At 35.8% G+C, this 26,130-nt stretch overlaps 1 protein-coding gene across 1 annotated transcript in view; it reads left to right on the forward strand.

The window, feature by feature from the left end:
• Gat (sodium- and chloride-dependent GABA transporter) overlaps positions 1 to 26,130 on the forward strand; it is a 159,959-nt gene that overhangs the window by 99,952 nt on the left and 33,877 nt on the right. Inside the window, exons 4-6 of the mRNA XM_090396893.1 lie at positions 478 to 610; positions 6,570 to 6,704; positions 18,247 to 18,350. Of these exons, the coding sequence (XP_090253019.1) occupies positions 478 to 610; positions 6,570 to 6,704; positions 18,247 to 18,350 (372 nt within the window). The remainder of the gene's footprint in view (positions 1 to 477; positions 611 to 6,569; positions 6,705 to 18,246; positions 18,351 to 26,130) is intronic.

Genomic DNA, 26,130 nt, shown 5'->3' on the forward strand with positions numbered 1-26,130 from the left:
CATTTCACTTAAGGAAACTATTTTTTTTAAAGAAAGTGTAGCCAATGATTTGATTATATTTCCCAATGCATTGTAGGATGCGCGTAGAAGTATTTAGAAGACTACTAATTTAATATAATAGTTTTATTTATTATTTATATCGAAAATGATTTGCGTATTAGATCTTCGACGGTGTTTTTTTCTTTTGACGATTCTATCTTTGCCCTAATATCGATGCCACAACTATATTGCTTCCTTTCAATGGATTTTAATACGAATACTATAACTTATAATGAGCTTTAACCCAATTTAGGATACGTAATTTTTTTTTTTCAAAATTTATTTCAGCTACACTTACGTAGTGAAATAACTTTTTACAAAAACTGCAGATCTTTGCTGATTTCTCGTTAAGTTTGATTCTTTCGATAACCATATTTAAACAGATGGCCTAATGATTTCTCAATTTTATAATAGAACATTCAATTTTTATTCATCTAGGAGAAACGTGTTGCAAATTACTCACGGATTAGGAGAACCCGGAGACGTACGTTGGCCTTTGGCAGGAACATTGGCACTCGCTTGGGTGCTTTGTTATTTCTGCATCTGGAAGGGTGTAAAGTGGACTGGAAAGGTGAGCCTCGATTTCTCACTCGTTACTCTTTAACTTTGGCTAATCAGGAAGCATTTTCTAATAATAATAACAACAACAACAACAATAATAATAAGTAACATCCCCCGAAGGAACACGGCCTTGTCGTGGCGGTGGGGGGCTTGCGTGCTTCAGTGATGTCGAGAGCTATTCAGGCCGTTGCATAGCTGCCAGCAGGGCCACCCTTGTCAAGCAGGTCTCAACTGAGGAGCCAGACTAACAGTGTTCCATCCCCCATCTTAATGGTGAAAATGAAGAAGAGATCCATACCGGGTCATCAAGGACTGCGTCAGATGTTGGGGATCCTGAGCATCAGGCGACAAGTGGACTACAGGATCAACCCAGCTCTTCTTGCTGGGCAATCAGGGAAGGAAGCTGAAAAGCGACTGGAAGAAACCAAACGTAAAAAATGGACTGTAGAAGAAAACAGAGAAGTTATGAAATGTTTTTACAGATCAACACCAGAAAAACGAGGTTTCAGGAAGCGTATGCATTTAATTTGGAAACAAAAATTCCCAGAATCTGCAATAAGAGAACAAAGACTTATGGACCAAAAGAATTTCATTTTCCGTAACAAAATATTTACTGAACTTGAGCTGCAAGAGTTACGTAATTACGTAACTCTTGAGTTACGTAATAAACCAACAACTCCAGTAACAGAAAATCACCAGGAAGCACCTATATCAAACTTTGGAATTCAACTCTGTAAACATCAAGCTGACGACATATCTCAGAATGTTTTGACAGAAGGGCACTGTAAAATGAAGTCAGGGATATTGCAACATATGAACTCCATAAACGACCGTATAAGACTACCACCATTAAAAGCTTCACAACAATCTAAGCTAAAACAACTCCTCTTAGACGCAAATGCTGTAATTGAAACCATCAAAACCAAGAGTATAAAGGAAACAAATCAGCTCCTATACAGCATAGCCTATATCATTTCAGTGAAGCTTGGTTGCAAACCGAAAGAGCAAAAGCCAAGGATGAAACAATCTGCACCATGGAAAATCCGGTTAGAACGAAAGGTCAACAGGCTTCGAGCTGATCTAAGCAACTTAAAGAGTTTTAAAGAAGGACGATTGAAAATAATAACATCAAAAACAAACTGATTGACACATATAATTTGGCCAACAAAACAATTGCTGAAGTTATCGAAGAGCTAAAACAAAGAATTACAGCGACTGCATAGAAAATTAAAAGATATGAAGCAAGAATAAACCAATATGTACAAAATATGCAATTTCGACAGAACCAACGTCAGTTCTTTCAGTCTCTCCAGGGAAATACAAATGCAAACCATCATTCACCCGGAAAAGAAGAAACACTCAAATTTTGGAAGTCAATCTGGGATAATCCTATAAAGATGCCTTATAGATTAAGGAAATAGAATCAGAAATGAAACAAAAACAAATGCAAAATGTCATTATCACTAAAGAAATGGTCAGTTCTCAAGCTAGAAAATTAAAAAACTGGAGTGCACCTGCCAAAGACGAACTACATGGATTTTGGTTAAAACATCTAACCAGTCTACATGATCGAATGGCAGAACAATTTAATTATTTGTTGCAGTCAGGCTCAGTGGAAGACTGTATGATATCTGGGCGCACTTTTCTCTTCATGAAAGATAAGGATGCAGACATAAGTAACTATCATCCAATAACATGCCTACCAACTATGCTTAAGCTGTTCACTGCAATCATAGCACATTCCATATACCGTTACTTATCGGATAATCAGATTAATCCGATTGAACAAAAAGGCAATTTTGAAAAAATATAGAGAAACAAAAGACCAGATCCTTATTAATAAAATGATTCTCAGGAACTCAAAAAGACGAAAAACTAATTTAAAGACATGGATAGATTACAAGAAAGCATTCGATTCCCTCCCACACTCCTGGATCCTAAAATCACTAAAAATATTTGGAATTAGCAAAAAATATGTTCGTTTCTGGGTACTGCCATGAAATCATGGAAAACAACATTAATAATGAATAATGAAGGATTTGGAGATATCAGCATTAAACGTGGAATTTTCCAAGGTGATTCCTTGTTACCATTGCACTTCAACATTTCTTTGATACCTTTGTCTATGGTTCTGAAGAAAACAAAACTTGGATATGAAATTCCTAAATGTAATATTAAAATTTCCCATCTGTTGTATATGGATGACTTGAAGCTATATGGAAAATCGGCCCAGCAAATAGATTCTTTATTGAACATAGTTCGTATTTTCAGTCAGGACATTAAAATGGAATTTGGTTTAGATAAATGCGCAATTTTATCTATTAAACGAGGAAAAATTAATGACACTAGCAATTTTAATTTTGATCAAGAGAAATATAAAAAAGCAATTTCAGCTGACGAACACTATAAATACCTAGGAATATTAGAAGCCAATGATATTCTCCACTCGAAAGTTAAACAACGGGCAGCATCAGAATACATCAAACGAGTTAGAAATATTATGAAAACAAAACTGAATTGATTAAACACAATTAGAGCAATGAATTCTTGGGCTATACCAGTGATCCGATACACAGCTGGCATAATAAATTGTACAAAAGAAGACCTGGACAAACTAGACCGCAAAACTAGAAAACGAATGACTATGCATCATGCATTACATCCACGAAGTGATGTTGACCGGTTGTAGCTACCGAGGAGAATGTGGACGGGTCTGCTGCAAGTGAGACAGCCTGTGGAAGAAGAAGAAATTGGTTTAAGAAATTACATCGACAATAGCTCTCAGGCAATGCTTCAAGCAATTACACAAGAGGGCCTTCTAAAGTAACAGGAAACAAATCCGATTACAAAAAAAATATCCGATATGTGTGCTGGAAAAATAAACCCTTGCATTGCCAATTTCTTCGAGATACCGAGGACAAAATTGACGTGAACAAGACACGGCAAAGGCTACAACACGGATACATTAAAAATGAAACAGAAGGATTTATTCTAGCAGCTCAAGAACAGGCATTACAAACTAATGCAATCAAAGCAAAAATTGTCAACATCAATAATAACAGCAAATTCAGATTATGCGATCAGAAAGATGAAACTGTAGGACATCTAATCAGTGCCTGCAGTAAAATAGCACAAACTGACTATAAATACCGCAATGATCAAGTGGCCAAAATAGTTCATTGGCATGTTGCAAGAAATATGGCTTTCCTGCTTCTGATAACTGGTGGCAGCATAAAATAGAGACTGCATTGGAAAACGAAACAGCAAAAATTCTCTGGGACTTTAGAATACAAACTGATCGGCATTTGGAACACAATAGAACTGACATCACAATTATCGAACATCGACAGGTTTGGATTATCGATATCGCAGCACCCAGTGATAACAACATCAACAACAAAGAACTGGAAAAATTACTAATCGAAATTTGGCAATCGAAGTTGGCCGGCTGTGGCTTAAACACATCAAAGTCATCCCAATAGTTATCGGTGCACTTGGTGCAACTTCAAAGAAGCTGTCCAACTATTTACAGCAATTAAAAATCAATGAAGTAACCCCATATGACCTACAAAAAAACACATTACTTGGAACAGTCCATATTTTACAACGGTACCTGACGGACTATTCTTAGATTCTTGGGTAGAATCTGAATTGTTCTGAATCACCAGTCAAATTTTTATTTATATGATATCTTGTTTTGATTGTGTATCAATTATATAAATAACATAAACAGTTGATTACTTTATTAAGTTTAGCGCTTAATAAGTTATTTAGATGGAGAATTATATGAGAAAGCGGAATAATACATTATTATTTTTTATTTATGTATTTAACTGAGAATATTCCTATATGGGAAAGAATACAAAACTCGGAGCTAATTAATACACTGTTCCAAGAAAATTGTGAAAGAAATGGAAAGGGAAAAAATGTTAAATGACTAGAGAGGAGAGGGGGGGGGGAGGAGAGTTTAATAAATTTAAGTACTGCTCGCATTACAGACATCTCCCACAAATTTACGTTTTCTTTTTTTTTTTAATGCAAAAAATGACTTCGATGTTTTTCAAGTGAATTAGGGCAGCAAACCTATAACACATCAATACTGCGAATAGGTTAAAGTTTAGATAATCCAAAAACTTTGCTCGAGAGACCAAATGGAACTTTTTCTAACCACTTCAGGTCTCTTATACGAGTAGTACTCCTATAAGTAATATATCACTGATAAGAGTATTTATAGGAGTATTGCTTTATAGGAGTGCCCCATAAGTAGGCGTATCACTGCTAGGAGTACCACTACTATCATCTCCCATAAATAGGAGATAGTATCAGTGGTCTCACAGTTTACGATGAAATTCATCGATCACCCTAAGATACAACCTTCCCTGCCCAAGGGAGGCGGATATTAATCTTCAGCCCGTTTATTGGAGTGCAATATGTTATCCACTCGGCCAATCGCGATATGTGATGTGATTAATGCATTTCAACTCAACATCAGCAGCGTATATACCCTATAGATTTTGGCATAAGGCGGAAAGAGGCCATTTGTGAAACAGAAGAGACTTGGTGGTGATCACTTAACTAAATATCTCATTTCGCATCAGAAAATCAAGAGCTTTCAGAGATTTCTGATGCATTATAGAAATTCTTTATGAGGTTGTGGAATTTGTAATTAGCCTAAGGCAAAGGAATATACTCTCGCTACATTTTATATAGTTATATGGGGTATATGGAGATTAAAATATGTATTTTGAAAGTAAGTTTAACACAAGATACCTTATCAATAGCATATCCATTTACGATGGTAAAAGATTAACTTACCCAAAGTCAAGTATAGGCAACATCATCCGCGGATGGAAGTGGGATTATGCTACCCTACAGGAAAGAAAAAGTCGAAAAAGGTTAACATCAAAGAACCAAAAAAATGGCTACTGAAATCTGAAAAAGTACCATAGAGTACACCTCAGCTGATAGGTCAGAAGGTCAGCCAAACATCAACTATGGCAAGCAACAACTCACATCACTTATTTAAAAGAATTTAAATAAGTGATGTGATTTAAATATTAATAATTTAAAAGAACACTGTGAGTTGTGTAAGAGTCGGAGGCCCGTAATATGGAGCAAAGAATCATGCTACAGTCTCTTCCGATCAGATGGATGAATGTAGTTATGACAAAACTCATCATGACCGAACTCCTCACCCTGAATGTGAAGTCTGGCAGAGATATAATGGAATAGTTTTGAACTGCCTTTTTTTTCTTCTTGTTACTTGGACCTGTGGTTACTATTCTACTTTTGGAAAATGCAATTCTTCCTGTGCTATTATGATAAGAAACAAAAATTTATAACTCTTTTAACCGACAGAAATATACCATGTCACACTGCAGGTACTGTTATGACATGGTTTAAAGAAAAGAGTGTGGAAAACTTGCTGACCTACACAGAACCCTAATTACAACTCAATACAATAACCTAAGAATGGGCATGGAATCAGCCGAGATATTATCTGATTCATACTGATACAAAATTGCGGAGCGTGCAAAATGCGATCAGGACAAAAAAAAAGAAGCGCATATTATAGAGGTGTTTAAGTCAGAGAGAATTTGGGGTGGGGAGGTATTTCCCATCTTCTTTTTCAGAATAAGACAGGAGATCGAAAGAATGCCTATATCCACATCCGATATTCGTAGTTTTGGATAATACGATTCAAGCCTCTCAGAGCTTCTGTAAATTGCTTAACTCCAGTTTTCATCTTTTGGTATCCCCCTCAACTTCATGTTAGAGATTCTCTCCCTCTTTCCAGAAACGTTATGCATGTATGGTTGAATCTTAAACCCGATAAAATGGCAAATCTTTACGCTAAAAAGAGTTGTAATTAAATTATAAATGTATAAATATTATTTGTATGCTCTATGTCTTTCTGACTGAAACATACACATATAACAATGTTAAGGATTCTCTGTTTTATGTTGCAGGTGGTGTATTTCACTGCTCTGTTCCCTTATGTGCTTCTGCTGGTTCTCCTTATTCGTGGTCTAACTCTTCCAGGAGCTTCTGATGGCATTTGGTTTTATATATGGCCAGATATTAACCGATTAGCTGACTCAAGGGTACGTAATAACACCAAAGATAGTAAAACACTTTTTTTGGGGGAGCCAAAAAGATGTTTTGGATAGATACTATTAAACAAGTTTGTTACCAAGGATAATGGCACTGCTTTTATTTGTATAAGTAAATAAAAAATATTTATCATGTACATAAATAACTATTCGATTGAAAAGCATAAATGCTTCGATAAAAAATTACGTTACATATTTTTATATAAATACAATGAAATTTTGATAAAATTGAAATATAGTATTACAATTTCACAAATTCTGCACCACTTATGTTGCTTTTTACATTACATTTACATATGTGTATTTTCATCTATAGTTTGCTTTTTCCTACAAAATTCTATACTGATTAACACATTATACCTTGGTGTGTATTCTACTGTGCTACAGTAAGAATGAATCTAAGGAGTCTGTCCAAGGAGTCATTTCCGTCTAAGGAGTCAAATCCGTCCAAGATTCATGTGTTGTTGTTGTGTGTGCTTGCCGAATAATTATCAAATTATATTATCCATGAGATAATGTTCAATTTTTTTTCAACACTCCCTTAAAAGAAAACAGGAAAAAGTATTTGAATAATCTTCTTTTCAGCAGTAACCAAATTACTTTTAAATGCAACAAATTTTCGTAGGTTTTGGTCTTGTCACTTATTAACCTTCGTCAACGTGGACATGTAAATATCCTCTCTCCATATTTATTGAGTGTGCAAAGGTATGGAAGGCATGAATTACTATTTATGCACAACTTCGTTCATTCAGCTCTCTAAAAAAATCGTCTATTTCACGACTGAGGCAAATTCTACTTTTTTTTTGTATTAAAATACGAAGCTGAAATTTTTGTTTCCATTTCTTAAAAAGGAATAATTAATCTTGGAGCTAAATAAGTTCCGGTACTAAAGTCTATCCAAGTAGTTCTGATTGTGTTAATAAATTCAAAACATCTAACAAGATCCTTTAATACCGTCTGTTCGAAAAGAGAGGTTTTCTGACACTGGCCACAAGCAGAAGATTCATCATCATTCGATATCTTCTGGGTGATAATGCATCAGGTGCTGGAGGTTCTAAAGAGCGAGCCACTAGTTTGAGCGCGACATCAAATATTTATTTAATTTCAAAAGAAATCCTTTACTAAAATAAAGAGCCAAAAGGATCTAATATCCACTTGACTTATTAAATGTTGTTGCCTCTTACTGTTCGACAATCCAAACGTTCCGCATTATTAATAAACGTCGGTCCATTTTCGAACTGGAAAAACCCAATCTTTATACATGCATAACCAGGTCATACGACACGTCATGTTTCAGACCACCATCGTATAGCGAATTTCGTCGTATAGTGAATCATTGTCTTTACATAAGTAAATCATTTATTTACGTCGGATTTAGAATACTTTTCTTAAAGAAAAAACGTTACTCTCAGTATAAGGGAACACAACAACCACTTTAATCATCAATCTACACCATTAAATGTTTTTCCATTTCAGCAATAAAACTGCCACCTTTACGGATATTTGTAGTATTAACAGGTGTAGGATAGCTAACAACAATAGCGAAACCATGGGTCTTGTAACACACTAGACCAAGAAAAAGCTGTCGGATGCATTGAACATCCCTACTAATTCAATGCTCCATGTTCAATAATGGATGTTCAGTTGAATTAGTAGGAATTGGCTCAGGCATCATTCAAGGCACATTACGATGTTACATTAAAGCACACTTTTGCATGAAAATAAACATCAGGCTCACGATATCTTATTAAACAAGGCTGTCCACTTTTGATCTCTTTGCACAATCGCCACAGAGCCCTTTCTTGAAAAAGTATATATATATATATATATATATATTGCTTAGGGCATCTCGTCCTAAACGTTCTTACCAAGCCATAACCCTGAAAGCATATGCTGATGATGTTATAACTCGTTATAACCCGCAGAGAAGAGGATTTCTATAACATACTGTATAAATAGCATATCAACAATACCAAGAAACCACAAGAGCCAAACTGAATTCCCCTAAAACCACAGGATTGTGGTGTAGCAAATGGAAAAACAGAACAGCCTATCCCTATGTCTGGTCACTTGTCCGCAGAGGGAAACAAATACTTGGGGATTTACTTAGGAATCTCTCCCTCTTACGTGGATAAGAACTAGGATACATTCATTAATCGTTTAAAGCAAGTACCAGGAAAGCGGCAAGCAATACGAGCTTCCATCAGAGGGAGAGCAATAATTGTTAATCAAACAGCTACTAGCGTCCTTTTGCATATGCTAAATTCGCAAGCCACATGTGTAATTTATCAAACAAATACACTCAACCTTCTATCAATTCATTTGGAAGACTAAACAAAATGGCTTTCCTACTCCAAGCTAAGTATTTCTCATAAAGGAGGAGGACAAAAGTTGATAACCACTGACCACAGGATAACAACATTTTGCACTCACTTTCTCCTTAATACCCAACAACAGGAAAAGACACGCAGACGCACCACCCAATATATTTTCAGTTCTTCCACCAGAGGTCTCCCTTTCTCCACAACCTTAAGAATGACAGCAGCCCACGTGCCATTGAATTTAACAAATTTCTATAAAGATGTCCTTTGAAGATGGAAGTACTTAAACAGCATCCCTTCTTGAAATTCTCATGGAACCCACCTTCCACAACACGATGGTAAGGAACCTCATTCACAAAGTAGGACAGCAATCAGGCCGAATAGATAGATATTGTGAAATCTGCTTATCAAGCGCTTAGGCCTGAATGTTAGTATAACGAAAAAGATTGCTCAGGCCTTCCGAGACAGATCCGTACCTCTCTCTCTTTGTGCTAAAAACCAGCAATGCATGGGATAAACTATTACTGAACTATAATAGAACGATCCAATCAAAACACTTCACTGGATAATCCCGTATCATCCCAGCAAACACCATTTCACCTACCATATCGAAGTAGCGACACCAAACCCGACGCAGATATTCATGGAGAATGTGGCACAATGCACTTACATGAATTCAACCCGAATTTTTCAGATAACTGTATCTTCTGTTACCGAGCTGGAATAGTCCTGCATATCTACTTAGAATACCTAAGTATTCTAAGTAGATATGCCGTGGTATTCTAAGTAGATATTCTCAACCGCTGGTTAAGACGTCCGTTCCGTCTAGGAGAACGGAAGTCTTAACCAGCGGTTGACTATATATATATATATATATATATATATCATCATCATCATCATGCGTATCAAGGATTTAGGCCTACCATGGCCTGTTGCGGTCTTCGAAGTCATCGTTGAATCGTTTAAGAGGACATCCTGGTTTTCTTTTTCCTAATGGCTTTTTCCTTTAAGGCTTCTTTTGGTAGTCTTTCTGTTTTCATTCTTTGAACGTGTTCCATCCATTTATGTTTATATTTTTTAATTTTTTCTATTACTGGTTCTTGGTTTAATTCTTTCATAATTTCTTCGTTTCTTTTGTGATCAAATAGGGTATACGTTGCAGTTTTTCTCATAAACTTCATTTCTGCTGTTGTTAATCTTTGTTTGTCTTTTTGTTTTATTGTCCAGATTTCGCTTCCATACATTTAAGACTGGTAGGGCTAATGTATTATATACTTTTAGCCTGGTTTGTTTTTGAACTAGGTCTGGTTTAAATATAGAATTAATTACACCTGTTATTTTTAAATATTTCGCAATTTTATGTTTATATCTTTTTCATTTTCATATGTGATCATACATCCAAGGTAGTTAAATGAATTCGCCTGTTCTAAGATCTTGTTATCTATTACTATTTTAGTTCTTGCTGGATCTTGTCCTTTAAAGCCATAGTTTTTGATTTTTCCTTTGACATTATCATACCATAATCTTTGGCTATCTTATTTAGATCTAAAATAGCTTTCTGTAAGTTATCTTCAGAATTTGTGATTATTATTTGGTCGTCGGCAAGGAGGAGAGTGTTTAAGTTTACTGTAGGTGAAAGTTTAATTCCTTGATGTAAATTTTTATTCCATTTTATTATTATTTCATTTAAGTAGATATTAAAAAGGGACTTCCCTGTCGGATCTCCCTTGGTTTATCTCTCTCGTATATGATAGCTCGTGATTTAATCTTATTTGTATTTGATTATTTTCATATATACTTGTGATAGCTTTTAGGATATTATTTGGTATTTGTCTTTCTTTTAATATGTTTCTTTTAACTTTGTCAAATGCTTTTTCAAAGTCAATAAATGCAATATGTGTTTCTAAATTGTACTCTTCTTTTCTCTGTTATTAATTTTAGGGCAATAGACCATGTATAGACTCGGCAAAAGGCCGGGTCTATACATGATCGTCCTTTTCTAAATGCATTCGTACTTCTAAAATAAAGTTTCATATTTCATTAGTTTGCTATTTAAGATTCTGCTACATATTTTGTAATAGGAATTTAGTATACTGATTCTTCTACAGTTTTTAGGGTCATCTCTATTACCCTTTTTAAAGATAGGAATCACAATTGCTTTTTTCCATTGTATTGGGAGAATACCAGTTGAGTAAATTTTAAATATAATTTACTCAACTAAAATTTAAAGTTTATATATATATGAAAGAATGATCATTAACTCGGCTAATGATCATTCATATTTTTATGAAGAATTGAATGACTAGAACCGAGATTTATGTAAAAAGGTTTTAATATAAAAACACTACTAGTTTCGGCCTCAACGGTCTTCATCAGGTGACATTATAAAAGAAAGAAAAAAGAAAAAACACTAAACACTGAAGGTTAAAAGACTATGGACAACATAGAGAGTCTCTATACATAATTAGCATGAAAACGTTGTAGTTGTATTTGAAGCTGTTCTTTCGTTTGTTGCATTGTTGGGAGAGTGCGTGCTTGCAGCATCACGTGAACGCCAGTACATGATTACAGCTGTATGACTATCTGGGAGATTGTAGCTCAAATTATTATTTAGATGAACAGGATTGAAGATGATTTCTCTAGATTCCAAGATTTTTTTCTCTAGTTCATCATTGCAATGGAAGATGTTAGTATATTTTTCCTAGCAGACTTTGTGACTTTGGTTTTCATCATCAGGATTAGCCGAGAAAAGGATATGACTTGATAATGCACTGGATCGCTGTCTCTTGTAAGTAATGTCCCTCATGTGTTCTTCCGTACGTAATTCGACAGATTTGTTTGTCTGCCCAAAATAAGTAATATCACAATTACACAATATTTTATATACACCAGGCTATTTTAGTTGATGATGACAAGGTTTTGGGTGGCTTATTAAGAAACGGATCTTTGAAGTGGAGTGAACAAGGTTCTGCAATTGTATTTTCTTAGAACGTTTGCTAATTTATGTGAAACTGTACTTATATATATATATAGAAAATTTTTACCTTGGGTATAACATATGTTAAAGATACCAAGTTATTTTAAATATAAACCTGGTTTTCTTTACTCCATTTCCCAAGTAAGCAAACAGACAAGTCAGTCAAGTTTTCGCCTGCAAGTGTTGCAAGTCTAGATGTATGATGCTATTTGAAGTCCAAGGCAACTCGTGGTAAAGGTAGAATAAGCTCTGATCACTATTCTTAATATTTACCCTTAATGCCAAGCAGATCTGCTGGAGGAGATGTATGATGCTATGTATTAAAGGCAAGGAGCCACTACCCAGACCGGTTTCTACCTTTATTGAGGTCTCATCAGTGGGAGCCAGGCTAAGAAAGGGTAAATATTAAGAATAGTGATCAGAGCTTAATTCTACCTTTACCACGAGTTGCCTTGGGCTTGCACTACGTGCAAGGTCAGCTAGACTTGCAACTCTTGCAAGCGCAAACTTGACTGACTTGTCTGTTTGCTTACTTGGGAAATGCAGTAAAAAAACCAGGTTTATATTTAAAATAACTTGGTATCTTTAACACACACACACACACGCACACACACACACACACACACACACACACACACACACACACACACACACACACACTAACTTTTCGTAGTGTTTATAGTTATTTCCTCTATGTTTTACAGATCTAATGTGCACCTGAAGAAGAAGGCTGTGCTATTAACCTTTGTTTTCACTTTTCTCGGTTTCTTGTCATTCAATTTTTAAAAAATATATATCAACTGAGTAAATAAATGTTCACACACACACACACACACACACACACACACACACACACACACACACACACACACACACACACACACACACACACACACACACACACACACGTATGAAGATTGATTTACTCGGTTGTTGTACATATTTGTAAAAAGAATTGAATCACTTAAACCGAGGGAAATGGGAAAAGAAGTTTATTAGTACGACACAACTAATTTCAGCTTTTTAACAGCCTTCGTCAGGTGCACATTATAAAAGTAATAACCATTAAACAAAAGAAAGTAAATGTATATATAAATGTAAATGTAAAAGTAAATTGTAATTGTATGTAAAAATAGTAGTGGTCGTGGTCGGCAGTAGGTGGCGTTGGTGTAGTTGCCAAGTTGGTGGATTGAGTGGTTGATATACAGAGTTGTAGAGCAGGTGCTCTCCCTCGATGGGTCTTTGGACTCCCTGGAGGTGTCAAATAATAATAATAATAATAATAATATATTTAACGTTAAAACGTTGAACTCAACGTATTCAAAGCTGTTCTCTCGTTGGCTACATTGTTAGACGTGTGAGTGCGTATAGCATCTCGTGAACGCCAGTATTTGATCACAGCAGAATAACAGTCTGAAAGCTTAGGTTGTTGTTTAGATGTACAGGGTTGAGGACGATTTCCTTAGATTCTATAATCTTTCTTTCCAATTCCTCATGTTGCCATGACGAATTGTAAAAAAAATGCGCAGAGTTATTTTATTAATAACTCTGCGGATTTTGTGTCATATATTAAAGATATTATTGTCAAGGAAGATGAAATCATGGCTAGCTTTGACATAGTCTCCTTGTTCACAAATGTTCCTACAGACGACGAGGTTCCGGTACTACTCAAGGATAAATTATCTAGAAAGATCTTAGCCTTACTTACTCATTGCATCAAGTCAGGATACTTTAAATTTCAGGATACCTTCTATAAACAAAATCATGGTTTTGTTATGGGTAATCCTTTATCTCCTTGACTTGCCAACATTTATCTTGAAGATTTGGAAGTTAAAGCTATCTCTTCCTATCCCTTAAAACCAATCATTTGGAAACGATATGTTGACAACATTTTCCTAATTTTGGAGCCATGGCCGTGAATCTCTACTGAAATTCCTTGAACATCTCAATGTTCAACAACCAAATATTAAATTTACGGCTGAATTTAAAGCTAATGGTTCCCTTCCTTTTTTTTAGACGTCAAACTGACCCGTTCTTCAGAAAAACTAAAAATTTCGATCTACAGGAAACCTACCCACACCAACAGATATCTCCATAGTCAATCCCATCCTCCTCCTCAGAAATTTGGAATAATTTCTACTTTGGGACATAGAGCTCGCTCTCTTCTTGATGACCCGTTGAACTTCATAAAGAAATCAATTTTCTTAGATCTACGTTTCGACTAAATGGATATTCTCAAAAAATTACTATAAAATACCTATTTAATCCTTCTGGTTGCGATAATGAAGAGTTGAATAATGTAAAAGATAATATCTCTATATCACACATAAGCTCTGTTTCTCCCAAATTAGCCAAGGTTCTTAAAAAATATAACATAAGAAATTTATTTACTCCTCTTCCAAAAATCCGTTCTCTAGTAAGCCATCCAAAACCTAGTCATCATAATCTTAAATATCCTGGTGTTTTTCCGATGTGGTGTGACTGTGACATTCCTTACTTTGGCCAAACAGAGAAGTCAATCGATTTACGTATTGAGGAGCACAAGAGAGACGTCACTTACAAGAGAACACGTGCCAGTGCTTTATCTAGCTCTGTTTTCGGCCAATTCTGATGAAGAAACCCGTAGCCATACAATCATTTTGGGACAAATCTAACAATGTTTTCCGTTGCCATGACGAATTGGAAAGAAAGATTATAGAATCTAAGAAAATCATCCTCAACCTTGTACATCTAAACAACAACCTAAGCTACAACCTTTCAGACTGTTATTCTGCTGTGATCAAATACTGGCGTTCACGAGATGCTATACGCACGCACAGGTCTAACAATGAAGCCAACGAAGGAACAGCTTTGAATATGTTAATTCAACGTTATAACGTTAAATATATACATTAACTTTCCGTGATGTTTACAGTTTTTTCCTCCATGTTTAATGGTTATTTCTTTTATAATGTGCACCTGACGAAGGCTGTTAAAAAGCTGAAACTAGTGGCGTAGTACTAATGAACTTTTTTTTTCATTTCTCTCGGTTTAAGTCATTCAATTCTTTTTAAATATATATATATATATATTTGTATCTATACTATCTCTTTATGACTGCGAAAGCAGTGATATACAGTTTCTATCTCTTATACACAAGACGAGATAGCATAATAATTTCACTGGAAGAGGCGGCCGATCATCTCCTTCATTGAGCCCTCAACTTAAGATTTGGAAAGAATGAAATTTCTCAGATTATTCTTCTTTCACTGAAGAATAATAATTCTGAAATTCGTGAGTGTCTGAAGTCTGAAGCAAAGACATAATTTACAATCGCTTGGCATGTGTGAAGAATTTGGAATAAACCCGGTTCAATTTACTTTATGCATTTCGGGTCTCATTAAACATTTTCAAATATTAATAAGTGAAGGGATAAAATTGACGTTTATAAAGCGTAGCTTCAGTCGTACTTTCAAACTAAAGCATCATCATCATAGAAATCTGTGGAGACTGGAGATTTTTGGAAATTAGGGTATCACTGAGAATTACATGTTAGGCTTCAAATCTCAAACTGCGGCACACAAAAAAAATAGTTAAGTGTGTGAGATAGCTTCCCAAATTGTTTAATTATCGGGAAAGTGATTACCGGAGCACAAATCATGAAATCTCCGAAGGACATCATCAAAAACACGTCTACAATGATTGGGTAATCGGATATTCGCTTTAGGAGCAATCACTGTAGAAAATTTACATACTCGTATAACGTTCGTTATGAATATCAACGAGTTTGTTAATTATCTTGTGGACGTTAATTATCTCAATAAATAAATAAATAAATATGCCAATATAGCCGCGTAATAGTTTCCGTTATGCTAGATCTGTAGAATCTTCTATGTTTCATTCTGACACTGACTACAAGAACTATTCTCCAGCCTTTTTTTTAAAGCGTTTTTCGAGTTTGTCGCTCTTTAGTTCAAGTCAGCTAGATTTATTTATCAACTGAAACTTGGATTTTTAATCCGGCAACTCAGAAAAATCAACACTACAATATTTTCGCAATATTACTTGCTAGGATTAGGAACACCAAATGGAGCAGGCTAGGCTATTTTGTTGCGTCTTCTTGGAAGCGGAATTATATCCGCTTCTAATGTTGGAAGTATTTTTGTGTTATTTATAGCACTGATTAGACATACGGTATATTGAAGCGCTAGAAATCATTCTTTCCTTTCCTTTAGCACATAAGGAATGGGATCAGTCATTAAATGCTGCTAATATTAATTTCTTACATAATGTAACTGTTTTTACTCTGTGAAGACTTTCAGAGGCGCAGGTAATGGTACATATTTGGGGTCAGCCAAGTAGCAAATCTTCGACACAAATTTGAAGGAGAAAATGATAACGTTATTTTACTTAAGGTACATATTTAGTTAAGACATAAATTATGAAATGACTTAACCTTTAAAGATATATTATGAAACTGGTGTAATTCTGATTCTATGATTGGGTAATCGTGTGCTGTTTGTCCCCTCTGCTAATAGATTGTATTTTGACTAAAGAAAAGAACCGGAGCTCTAATAATTAAAAGAAAACATAAAGTCATTATTCTTACTTCTATGAAACTTTTCACGAGCATTCTCATCTTCGTCTCTTTTTTTTTTCTCCAACTTTAACTTCCAACCACTTTCAGTACCCACCGAAGTTACTCGTAGCAGTAGTCAATATCGAATTATTGCTTCGAGTGATCCCTCGAAGAACGCAACAAAAAGAGTTCGGTTTCTTACAAGTACTCGGGGTCAAAGTAAATGTGTCAACTGAGATGATTTATCGACATCCACCAGTCATGGGTACGACTCGAGTCCCCTTCCATAACATCCAGATGGATTTTTAACGATGCGAAATATTTTTTCCCCACCCAACAACACTTGGAAAGCTTTCTAAAAGAGAGAGGGAAAAGGTTCTTGCGACCACAACACATTTCGACTTTATCAAAGCGGCTGGAATTAGTGCTTGCTGCTGTCAGGGCTCTTGATGTACTTAGCGTTAATGCTGAACTATCCACTTTAGTAAGGAGGTAAGCGGATAGAACTTTGGGCAACGAGGATATAATATGAAAGGGAGTATGTTCTGATTTCGTTTCTTGCTTTTTTTTCTTCTCAGTATTTAGTGATAATATTAATTTTGAACGTGCTATTTAGAACCCCTCGCGATTCTCGTTGTTCTAGAAAAGATATCAACTGATTGCTACTTTATTTTTAATCTAGTTGAATCCGAGATGAATTTACAAGCATCACACGTTATCTGTTGATTTTTAGGCAATGGTAATGAATTATTAGCATGCCTATGCTAGTTCTACTTAATTTTTATTCATTTCGGATTTCATAACACAAGTATCGCGCACTAACGGTTCTCGTTTGACACTATAAATTATCAAACTTTTCATTTAAACACTCTTAGAACTAAATACATTAATGGGAGAAAAGTAATTAGTGTAAACTTCGTTTATTAGTGTAAACTTCTTTTCCAAATGAGTTTCGTTGAACTCCACGTTGGAAAATGCAGTACATATGAAGATATATATTAAAGTTGTGGGTTCATTTTTTCTTCTTCTGATGAATGTCAACCAAATTTCTTTAATTAGCTGAATATTTCACACCACTTAAGTAATAAATCATGTGTGTTGTTTTTATTAGCACTTCATTGAGATTCCTACCCGTTTAACAGATTTTTTTTTTAAATCTAGAGGGTTGGGGAGAATATCCATCACGAGTTTCTTAGATGACATAAAACGGCGACTGGGATACGGACATGGATGTGTTAAAACATCTAAGAAATCTATTCATGTTGTACTTGGCCAAACGAGGCGTTTCACATATTTGAAATATCTTCTTCTTTACAATCTATCATCCTTGTAGCTTTCACTCCTGAGAAATAATATCTCAAGAATCTCAACAATCAATGTTTTTTCCTCAGTGGAAATATCAACATAATCGCAACTGATACCACTCGTGATATCGCAAAAATTGTTCTCCAGTACCACTTTATGAGGTCCTTAACCGTTTTATTATTAATAACGATGTCCTTTAATTAAATCATTTTAAGGAAATATGCTGAATTTACTTGATTAACGTTTACTAAACAGTTACATATGTAGTCACTGCTGAATATTATTCTTTACACCATATTTTTAGAAAAACAGCATGACTATTAATTGATATAGAAGATCTCAGTTAACGTTTCCGTTCTTTATAATAATCAGGTATGGATAGATGCAGCCACCCAGATATTCTTTTCCTATGGTCTTGGGCTAGGATCCTTAATAGCCCTTGGAAGCTACAACAAATATCACAACAACGTATACAGGTAAAGTGAAATTATTTAATTAGCCAATTATAATTTAACCAATTGTAAACATCAAGATGTACAGTATATTTCGTTTCATGGATGATTCTTCCACGCGTCGTGCAATTATATGAATTCCTTCTCGCTATCTCAGTTCGCTCAGAATTTTTCTTGCCATATTCAGTCAGGAATTCTGACAACTATCTCTATTTGAAAGAGGGACAGTTTTTATTTTGAATGACTTTAACAGAAAACGTTTAGAAGGTTTCTAATTCTCTAGCCCTTGATAGAGAACATAAATTTGAGGTCGGATGTCTGCCTGTTTTAATGGATGAACAACCCCCATTCAAATAGAGAAAAGACCTTTCCGTCTCCGTAAGAGAAAAACCTAACTCTTTTTTCGTTGAAGAACCCTCACTTCTTAGATGGGATTCGAATATGCGTCTTTTCAGCCGAAGGGAAAATGCCATAAGATCATCCTCTGACTAAATCCGGAGTGATTAGAAACATATTCATGATAAGTTACCATCAATGAAGGTGAACTGATACAGCATCATTACAGCGTATTTTTCATAAACAGCATATACTAGTTTAAAAAAGCGCTCGTTCATCGTGAGAGACATTTTTTCCTCCATTAGAAAAGTCAAAAGTAGAAATCAGAAAAGTGACTATTGTGGAAAAATGTAAGCGCAGTTTACAACATGATGGCATTTTTTCCATCATGTTGTGCATGCATACAGAATCGAAAGAATGTTTATAAGAATGAATATATATATATATATATATTGCGCCATACTGAATAACTACAACTATATGAGTATTGGAATTCTCTGAATCTAGAAATGAGCCTTTCGGGGAAATGTTCTGATAAATAAGCTCTAGAACCACGTGATGTGTGACAGGTTGCTCCGTCACTTTGGAATACTTGTGCACAAAATGGATACTTGTAGGTTCGTATGTTTACACGACCGCTTAGATGGAAATGCGCTTCGTCAGAGAACCAGACATTACGAGGAAGGACGGATCTTCATAGACACTGGCCAGTACGCGTGCATGGTATTCCCGCCGTACAGAGTAATCCGTTGCTGTTAAACACTGCCCCACCTGAATGACGTACTAAAAGGCGCCCAGCTCCTTATGGATTCTTTGTAATGACCACCTTGGTATCCCAAGTTTTCCCGCTGTTCGGCGTTGACTGCGTTTCGGGAGGACACGCTTAAGGTAACGACGAACAAACTGATCAAAAACATGTCGTAGGCTTGGACCATTTACTCTACCAACTCCGTATCTTCTTTTTCTTCTACAGCTTCTCCCACTTAAGTGGGGTCACTGTTGATAATGAGTCTACCAACTCCGTATGAAAGAAAATAATGCTCAACACTAAACGTCTTTTCTTGCAACGTCAACACCATTGCTACAACTAAATGTAATAATGACGTAGACTTCACGTGCTCTTCCATTAATATCCATGCAGTCGAACGGCATATCTCGTAGCACATGTACTAAAGGAGGGGGGGTGTCGAAGTTCAGTACTTTTTTTTTGCTGAGAAGTTCTGATAAACTCCTATAAAAAATGCTATTAAAGCAACTGATATATTCGCAAGAAAGAACATACGAGGATATAAGAACATAGGTTACCTTCATAACTCTGCTACTAGTATGTTCTTTCTTGTGGTTAAATCGGTTGCCTTAATATCATTTTTTTATGTTTATTAAAACTTCTCCCCCCCCGGTATAGTTTTTTGTTTTGACATATTCTTATCATGAACTAAAAACTGATATTTAGTGCAAACTAGGATGTCTTGTAATCTCTCAAAGACGTCAAGATGATTTCAAGCGAAGAAGAATTATTGGAAATCTTGAAGAAGGCAGCAGATTTACTGATATTGCCAGCCAAAGAGTTTGGAATCAATAGTGTTGTATTAAAGCTCTGGGCAGCGTTTAAAACCAATGGAATTGTTCCAGACGTTTGCTAAGAGATCGCCATCGCTCTAGGACGGAGCATGAAGACATATTTTTCGTTATAATAGCAAAACGTAATCCACGCTTCACGGCAGGACACCTTGCGAGTCAGCTCCAAGCACAGGTACGCGAAAATCTCGACAAAATATGGCAAGACCCGAAGGCCTATAGTCTGAGTCCCTTTATCCATAGCTCATCGTAGAGCATGTTTTCAGCGATGTTTTATCCATAAAAATTGGACAAGACACTAATGGGCTAATGTAACTCTTTACAGATGAGAGTCGCTTTAGTCTTTCCTCCGTTTCTAAACGATTCTTTCTCTGGCTTGAAAGTGGCACTGCTTACCATTGCGAGAATGTTCTTGAAAGGGATAGAAACAGCAGTACTGGGATCATGGGGGAGGTATTATGTTAAATGGACGCATCGAGCTACAGGTGCTGGAAAAAAGGAGTATGACTGATGAACAATATTGCAATGAAGTTCTTGAACGTTATGTTCGATTGTTCCGTGGTGCTGTAGGCGAAGAATTAATTTTCATGGATGATAATGCCACGTACATTGAAGATGCTTCTGAAAAGCGATAGAGAATAATAATCGAATCGAATGGCCAGAACGTTCTCCCCAGATCTCAGCCCCATAGAACGCATTTGAAACGCAATAGGGAGACGCACTGCTGCTCGAAATTCCTCTCCAGAAAACAAACAAGACCTTCTCCTTACTCTGAAGGAGGAGGCGGACCAGTTTACCTCAAGAACGCTTGAATCACTTGGTGTTGAGCATGATACGACCTTGTGAGACGTCACAGGGTCGTATTATGCTCAACAAGACATTTCAGACTGAAATGTCTCTACGCATTGTTTTCTGTAGGCACTGTACATTAATTCCTTAAAAATTTGTAACTTTTGCCAAAAACGTATTGCAATTTCATGTGTAGTATAATTTATTAGTATGCTGTCAAGGGTTGCTGATAGTGTAATGGCCTCTGGATACAGAGGTTAGCTGCGAATAAACAGGGAAACCTGTGAATAAGGAGTCGTGGACAATGGGACGACATCTACCAACAGGAAGTGGTGAGACAGACAGTGGCATGGTTATCTCTATAAAAAGCCACACATTTCCACTGACGGGGATGCGACTTGTCGAGATGCAACCGCCATTCAATAAGTTACAGCCCGATGGAAGTTGGGGCAGCAAAAACGTTCATCCTGATCAGCGGAAAGTCACCATGGTTGGCGGACAATCATGTAGAATGAGAAGCGGCTAGCACACTGAGCTTCTTCAGAAGACAACGCGATACTACCTTGTTCTATTTTCCCCTAGTAAGATAGCAGTATGGATGGATATTCTAAGAAATAGTAAAGCGCACAATAGCTCAATACTTTTGCAGCAGGGGAAGAAGCAAGGCTTCCCAGATGGTAAACCTGCAAAATCCTGGTACATTCAGTGGGACGTAGAATGTGAGAACCCTCCTACAAATTGGAAAATTGGAAAATTTGAAGAGAGCGATGGAGAGATTAAAAATAGCCATATTGGGAATTAATGAAATGAGATGGAATGGAACTGGAGACTTTTGGAATGGTGATTAGAGAATCATTTATTGAGGTGATAAGACGGAAAAAAATGAAGTTGCGGTGGTTCTCAATAAGGAATGGGGAAGAAGCGTAATCAACTCAGTAAAATGTAGTAGCAGATTGATAATGATAAAACTAGAAGCAAAATCAACAAATATTATAATAATAATACAAGCTTGTATGCCTACTTACGACCATAGTGATGATGAAGGTGAGAGAGTATATGTAGATATTGGGAATCTAATCAAACTGACTAAGAAGGAAGATAATCTTATTGTCATGGGGGATTGGAATGCAGTCATTGGTGAAGGCAAAGATGGTAGAGAGGTGGGAAAGTATGGACTTGGATGCCGAAATAAAAGAGGAGATAGATTTTTGGAGTTCGCCACCTGTTTAATCTGATCACTAATACCTGGTTTGAGGTACCAAAAAGAAGGTATACTTGGAAAATGCCACGAGATATAGGAAGGTACTAAATAGATTTAAAAATCAAGTAAAATCATGCAAAAGTTATAATAAAAAATTAAAAATTATAATAAAAAGGTTATAATAAAACCAAATCATGCACGATTTGGTTTTATTAAAATACAATCTGAAATTTATAAGGCTGTCACAACCAAGGGAACATAAATAACCTGAACACAGAGGGAAAACCATAGAAACTATAAATAGCAAACTGATGAAAGCATGAAAACTGGAGAGAGGAAAAAGAAAAACATAGAGGAAAAATTGACTCACTTGAAGGACACAATCATCAAGGCTGCCAATGACTGCATAGGATTAAGGAACAAGCAAACTAAAAAAAGTCATGGATCACCCGGGACATTCTAGATCTAATAGATGAAAGAATAAAATACAAAACCTCCCTAGAACCTAGCACCAAGAAGCCCTAATAAAATCAGCCAGCAATAAAATAAAAACGGTAATAGTAAGAATACGTAGAGGTGTAAGACAGGAGGTGCTCTCTTTCATCCATACTGTTTAATTTCTCCATTGAAGATGCAATGATAAATTGAAAGAATTAATAGAAACTGGAATTGAGATAAATGGAATTGACGTTAATTGGCTATGGTTGGCGGATGATATAGAAGTTATAGCTGATAACGAAGACAAACTGAAATCTACCCTGACAAAGATAGAAGTAATCTTCACACAGTACAGCCTAAAAATTAATTACAAGTAAAACAAATCCAATGAAAATAAACCTGGAAATAAATAATAACCTAATACAACAGGTATCCTCTTTTAAATATCTTGGAAATCTTATCACAAAAGATTGAAGAAACCAATCAGATATTAAAGCACGAATAATCTTGGCCAAAAAAGTATTCTACAACGGAAGAAGCATTTTTTTTATCAGTAAAGGACTTAGCCCAGCTCAAAAAAGGCTAGTGAAAACATACATATCGAGTATTGCATTATATATGGTTGTGAAGCCTGGACACTAAGAAAACAAACCATCAAAACGTTGGAGGCATTTGAACTTTGGTGATGATGGGGAAAGATGATGAAAATTAGTTGTACAGAAAGGAAAAGTAAAGTTCTAAATATAGTTCATGAAGAGAGGTCACTTATGAACCACTTCAATAAGAGAAGAAAAAGCCTAATTGAACACCATCTGAGGCATGGGGGACTGATTACAAAATAATGAAGGGAACTGTAGAAGGAAAGGGGCCACGAGGCAGGCTAAGAATTTCATATATAAATAACATAATGATGCTAAATTCATAATGATGCTATTCATATATAAATAACATAATGATGCTAACTGACGCTAAGAGTTATGAAGAGATAAAAAGGAGGTCACAAGACAGGATGTTATGATGTGCTGTTATAACTAACCACTCTTCGGATTGATGCGCCAGAGAAGAAGATGCCGGCAGTAAATATATGTTCACATTTGGCTGTAGTCCTGAAAATGTTTTCATATACAAGTAAAAATGTAGTTCGTCCATAGCTTTTATGCTCTGCATCAGCATCAAGGACACTCTAGTATAATTCATCTTTCCTGATATTGTATTTGATTCGTCTTATTAAATTTGATTCGTCGTCAATTATTCCTGACTTCTGGAAAATATTGACTACGTTATATTCCGTGCTATGATAGTAATTTTTTTTTAAAATAAGTTTAATACAAAGCTATTTACTCAGCCGTAAATAAACTTACGTTCACATCAAATTGCATGACAGTTTTTCATTTATGTATAAAAGGCCACAATTCCTCACACCACGCCGTAAGGATGTCGAGATTTTTGCCCAAATGTTTGTCCTAAGACCTAGGGTTCGAATCCTACCTAAGAGCTTTGGTGTTATTAGGACATTTCGAACTTGTCCAATATCATAAATGAGTGCGTATTTTTATTTATTTATATATTGATTTATTTTTGTCTTCAGACAAAACAGACAACATCTTCCTTCCTTCTGGAAGGAAACTCAGACATTTCATTAAAAAAAAAAACGTATGTGGGTCTGGATACTGGAAAAAATGACCCTGATACTTTCTGTCATTTTTGGTTGCTTATGTATTGTATTGATTTTTCTTAGATTGTACTACAAAGATTGTTCAACTTTGCCGAATAGCAGCAACATAATTGGATTTACAATCTGACGTGGATATGGCATTTAAGAAAGGAAAAAAAAACGGATAAAGCTGATTCCGAAGAATTGGAAAGGAAAAGACCGATTGTATGTGATAAATGTCAAGCGGGGATTATGACGACCAGATAGAGTAGGAAGATGACGAAGGTAATGTAAGTTTGATTTGTAACCACGTCTTACGAAAGACATGAATAGATGGCAATATTTATACATGGAAATAAAAAAGTTTGGAATATAACACACTACAATGTATTAAGGATAAATTTCGGCGGGGAAGGCAATGATGGTTATCGGATTTTGTTTGATGGCAAAAAAGTGAAAACTATTTCGATGAGGAAAATTATTTAGGACAGAAAATAGAGCTTGTGTGGTATGTAAAGTAAACTGAAGAATTCAGTATATATAGTAAAGAATGGATTTTTCTTAGACTGAAATCGACATCGCGGATAGATCATTCGAAGCAGAATGTGGGTGAAAATAATTGGATAATGGGTGAATGCGATACGGAAGAGGAGTTTCAATAAGCAAAATTTCTTACTGAGTGTGAAATAAAGAGTTTAAAAAATGTTTATTTTATTAATGTATGCCTATAAATGATGAGAAATCTGTGGCTAAAGTAAATACAGCAAATTGGATATTAATTAAGCTATATGCTGCACCTAAGTGTGACTTTATTAATTTATGAGATCTTTGTATTAATGATCTTAAATTCGTGATAATATTCATTGAGTTTTGAAAGGTCTTAATGCTTTTAAAAGATTTCTAAGGCCGACCTTTAGTCTATCTCAGTTGGATGAAAATGCTGTTCTTTTATCGATGAATTTAACTTCTGTATGTATTTTATTTTAAACTGGAATTTTGTTCTGAATAGGAATTTGGAATTTATTTTAAATAGGAAAACTATCAGAGAATACATACAGTCTAAGATTACGCTATATACTGTCATCGTAGCTTCCGTCGTAATTCCACCCAATTCCTTCCTCCCAGATGCCAGGCCTCTTGAAAGGTAGGGGTAGGTTTCCTGGGGGGAGGAGAAATCACATTAAAATATGTGTGTGAAGTCATTTGATGATGTTTCTACTTTTTGTCTGGATGCGTTTGCAAACATAATGGAGATTAATTCTTTTTTTACAACCATCATGTAATTTCAAAGAAATTACACGTACACTGCTTGAAAAGAAGTCAACAGACATCATAATGTGAGGAACAAACAGCCATGGTGCCGACCTAAATAAGATGTAGGACCTCCTTTCGCTCCGGTGACTTCAGAAATCCTGCGGGGCATACTTTCAACAAGCGTACGTTAGCGATCAATGGGAATTTTGGACCATTCTTCCTGTCGGCATGTGATGAGATCCTGAACTATACGGGGATGGACGTCCCTTGATCTCATCCTGTGCTCCATTTCATCCCGCAAATGTTCAAGGGTTGAGCTCAAGGCTCTGTGGAGGCCATTCAAGTGTGGGGGCGTTCATGTCCACAGACAATGCAGTTAGAGCAGCCTTATGACACTGTTCTTTGTCTTGCTGAAAGAGACACCAGTCAGTTCCGCAGAAACGCCACAAAATAGAAAGCACTACAATGTCCAAAATGTTCAGATACCGCTCAGAGTTCAATGTTCGTGGCACCACAAACAGAGATTCCAGACCAAACCAGGAAAAACAGGACCA

The sequence above is a fragment of the Typopeltis vanoorti genome, chromosome 1 (genome assembly GCF_054136105.1).
Source record: "Typopeltis vanoorti isolate ZY-2024b chromosome 1, IOZ_Tvanoo_1.0, whole genome shotgun sequence".
Lineage (NCBI taxonomy): Eukaryota > Metazoa > Arthropoda > Arachnida > Uropygi > Thelyphonidae > Typopeltis > Typopeltis vanoorti.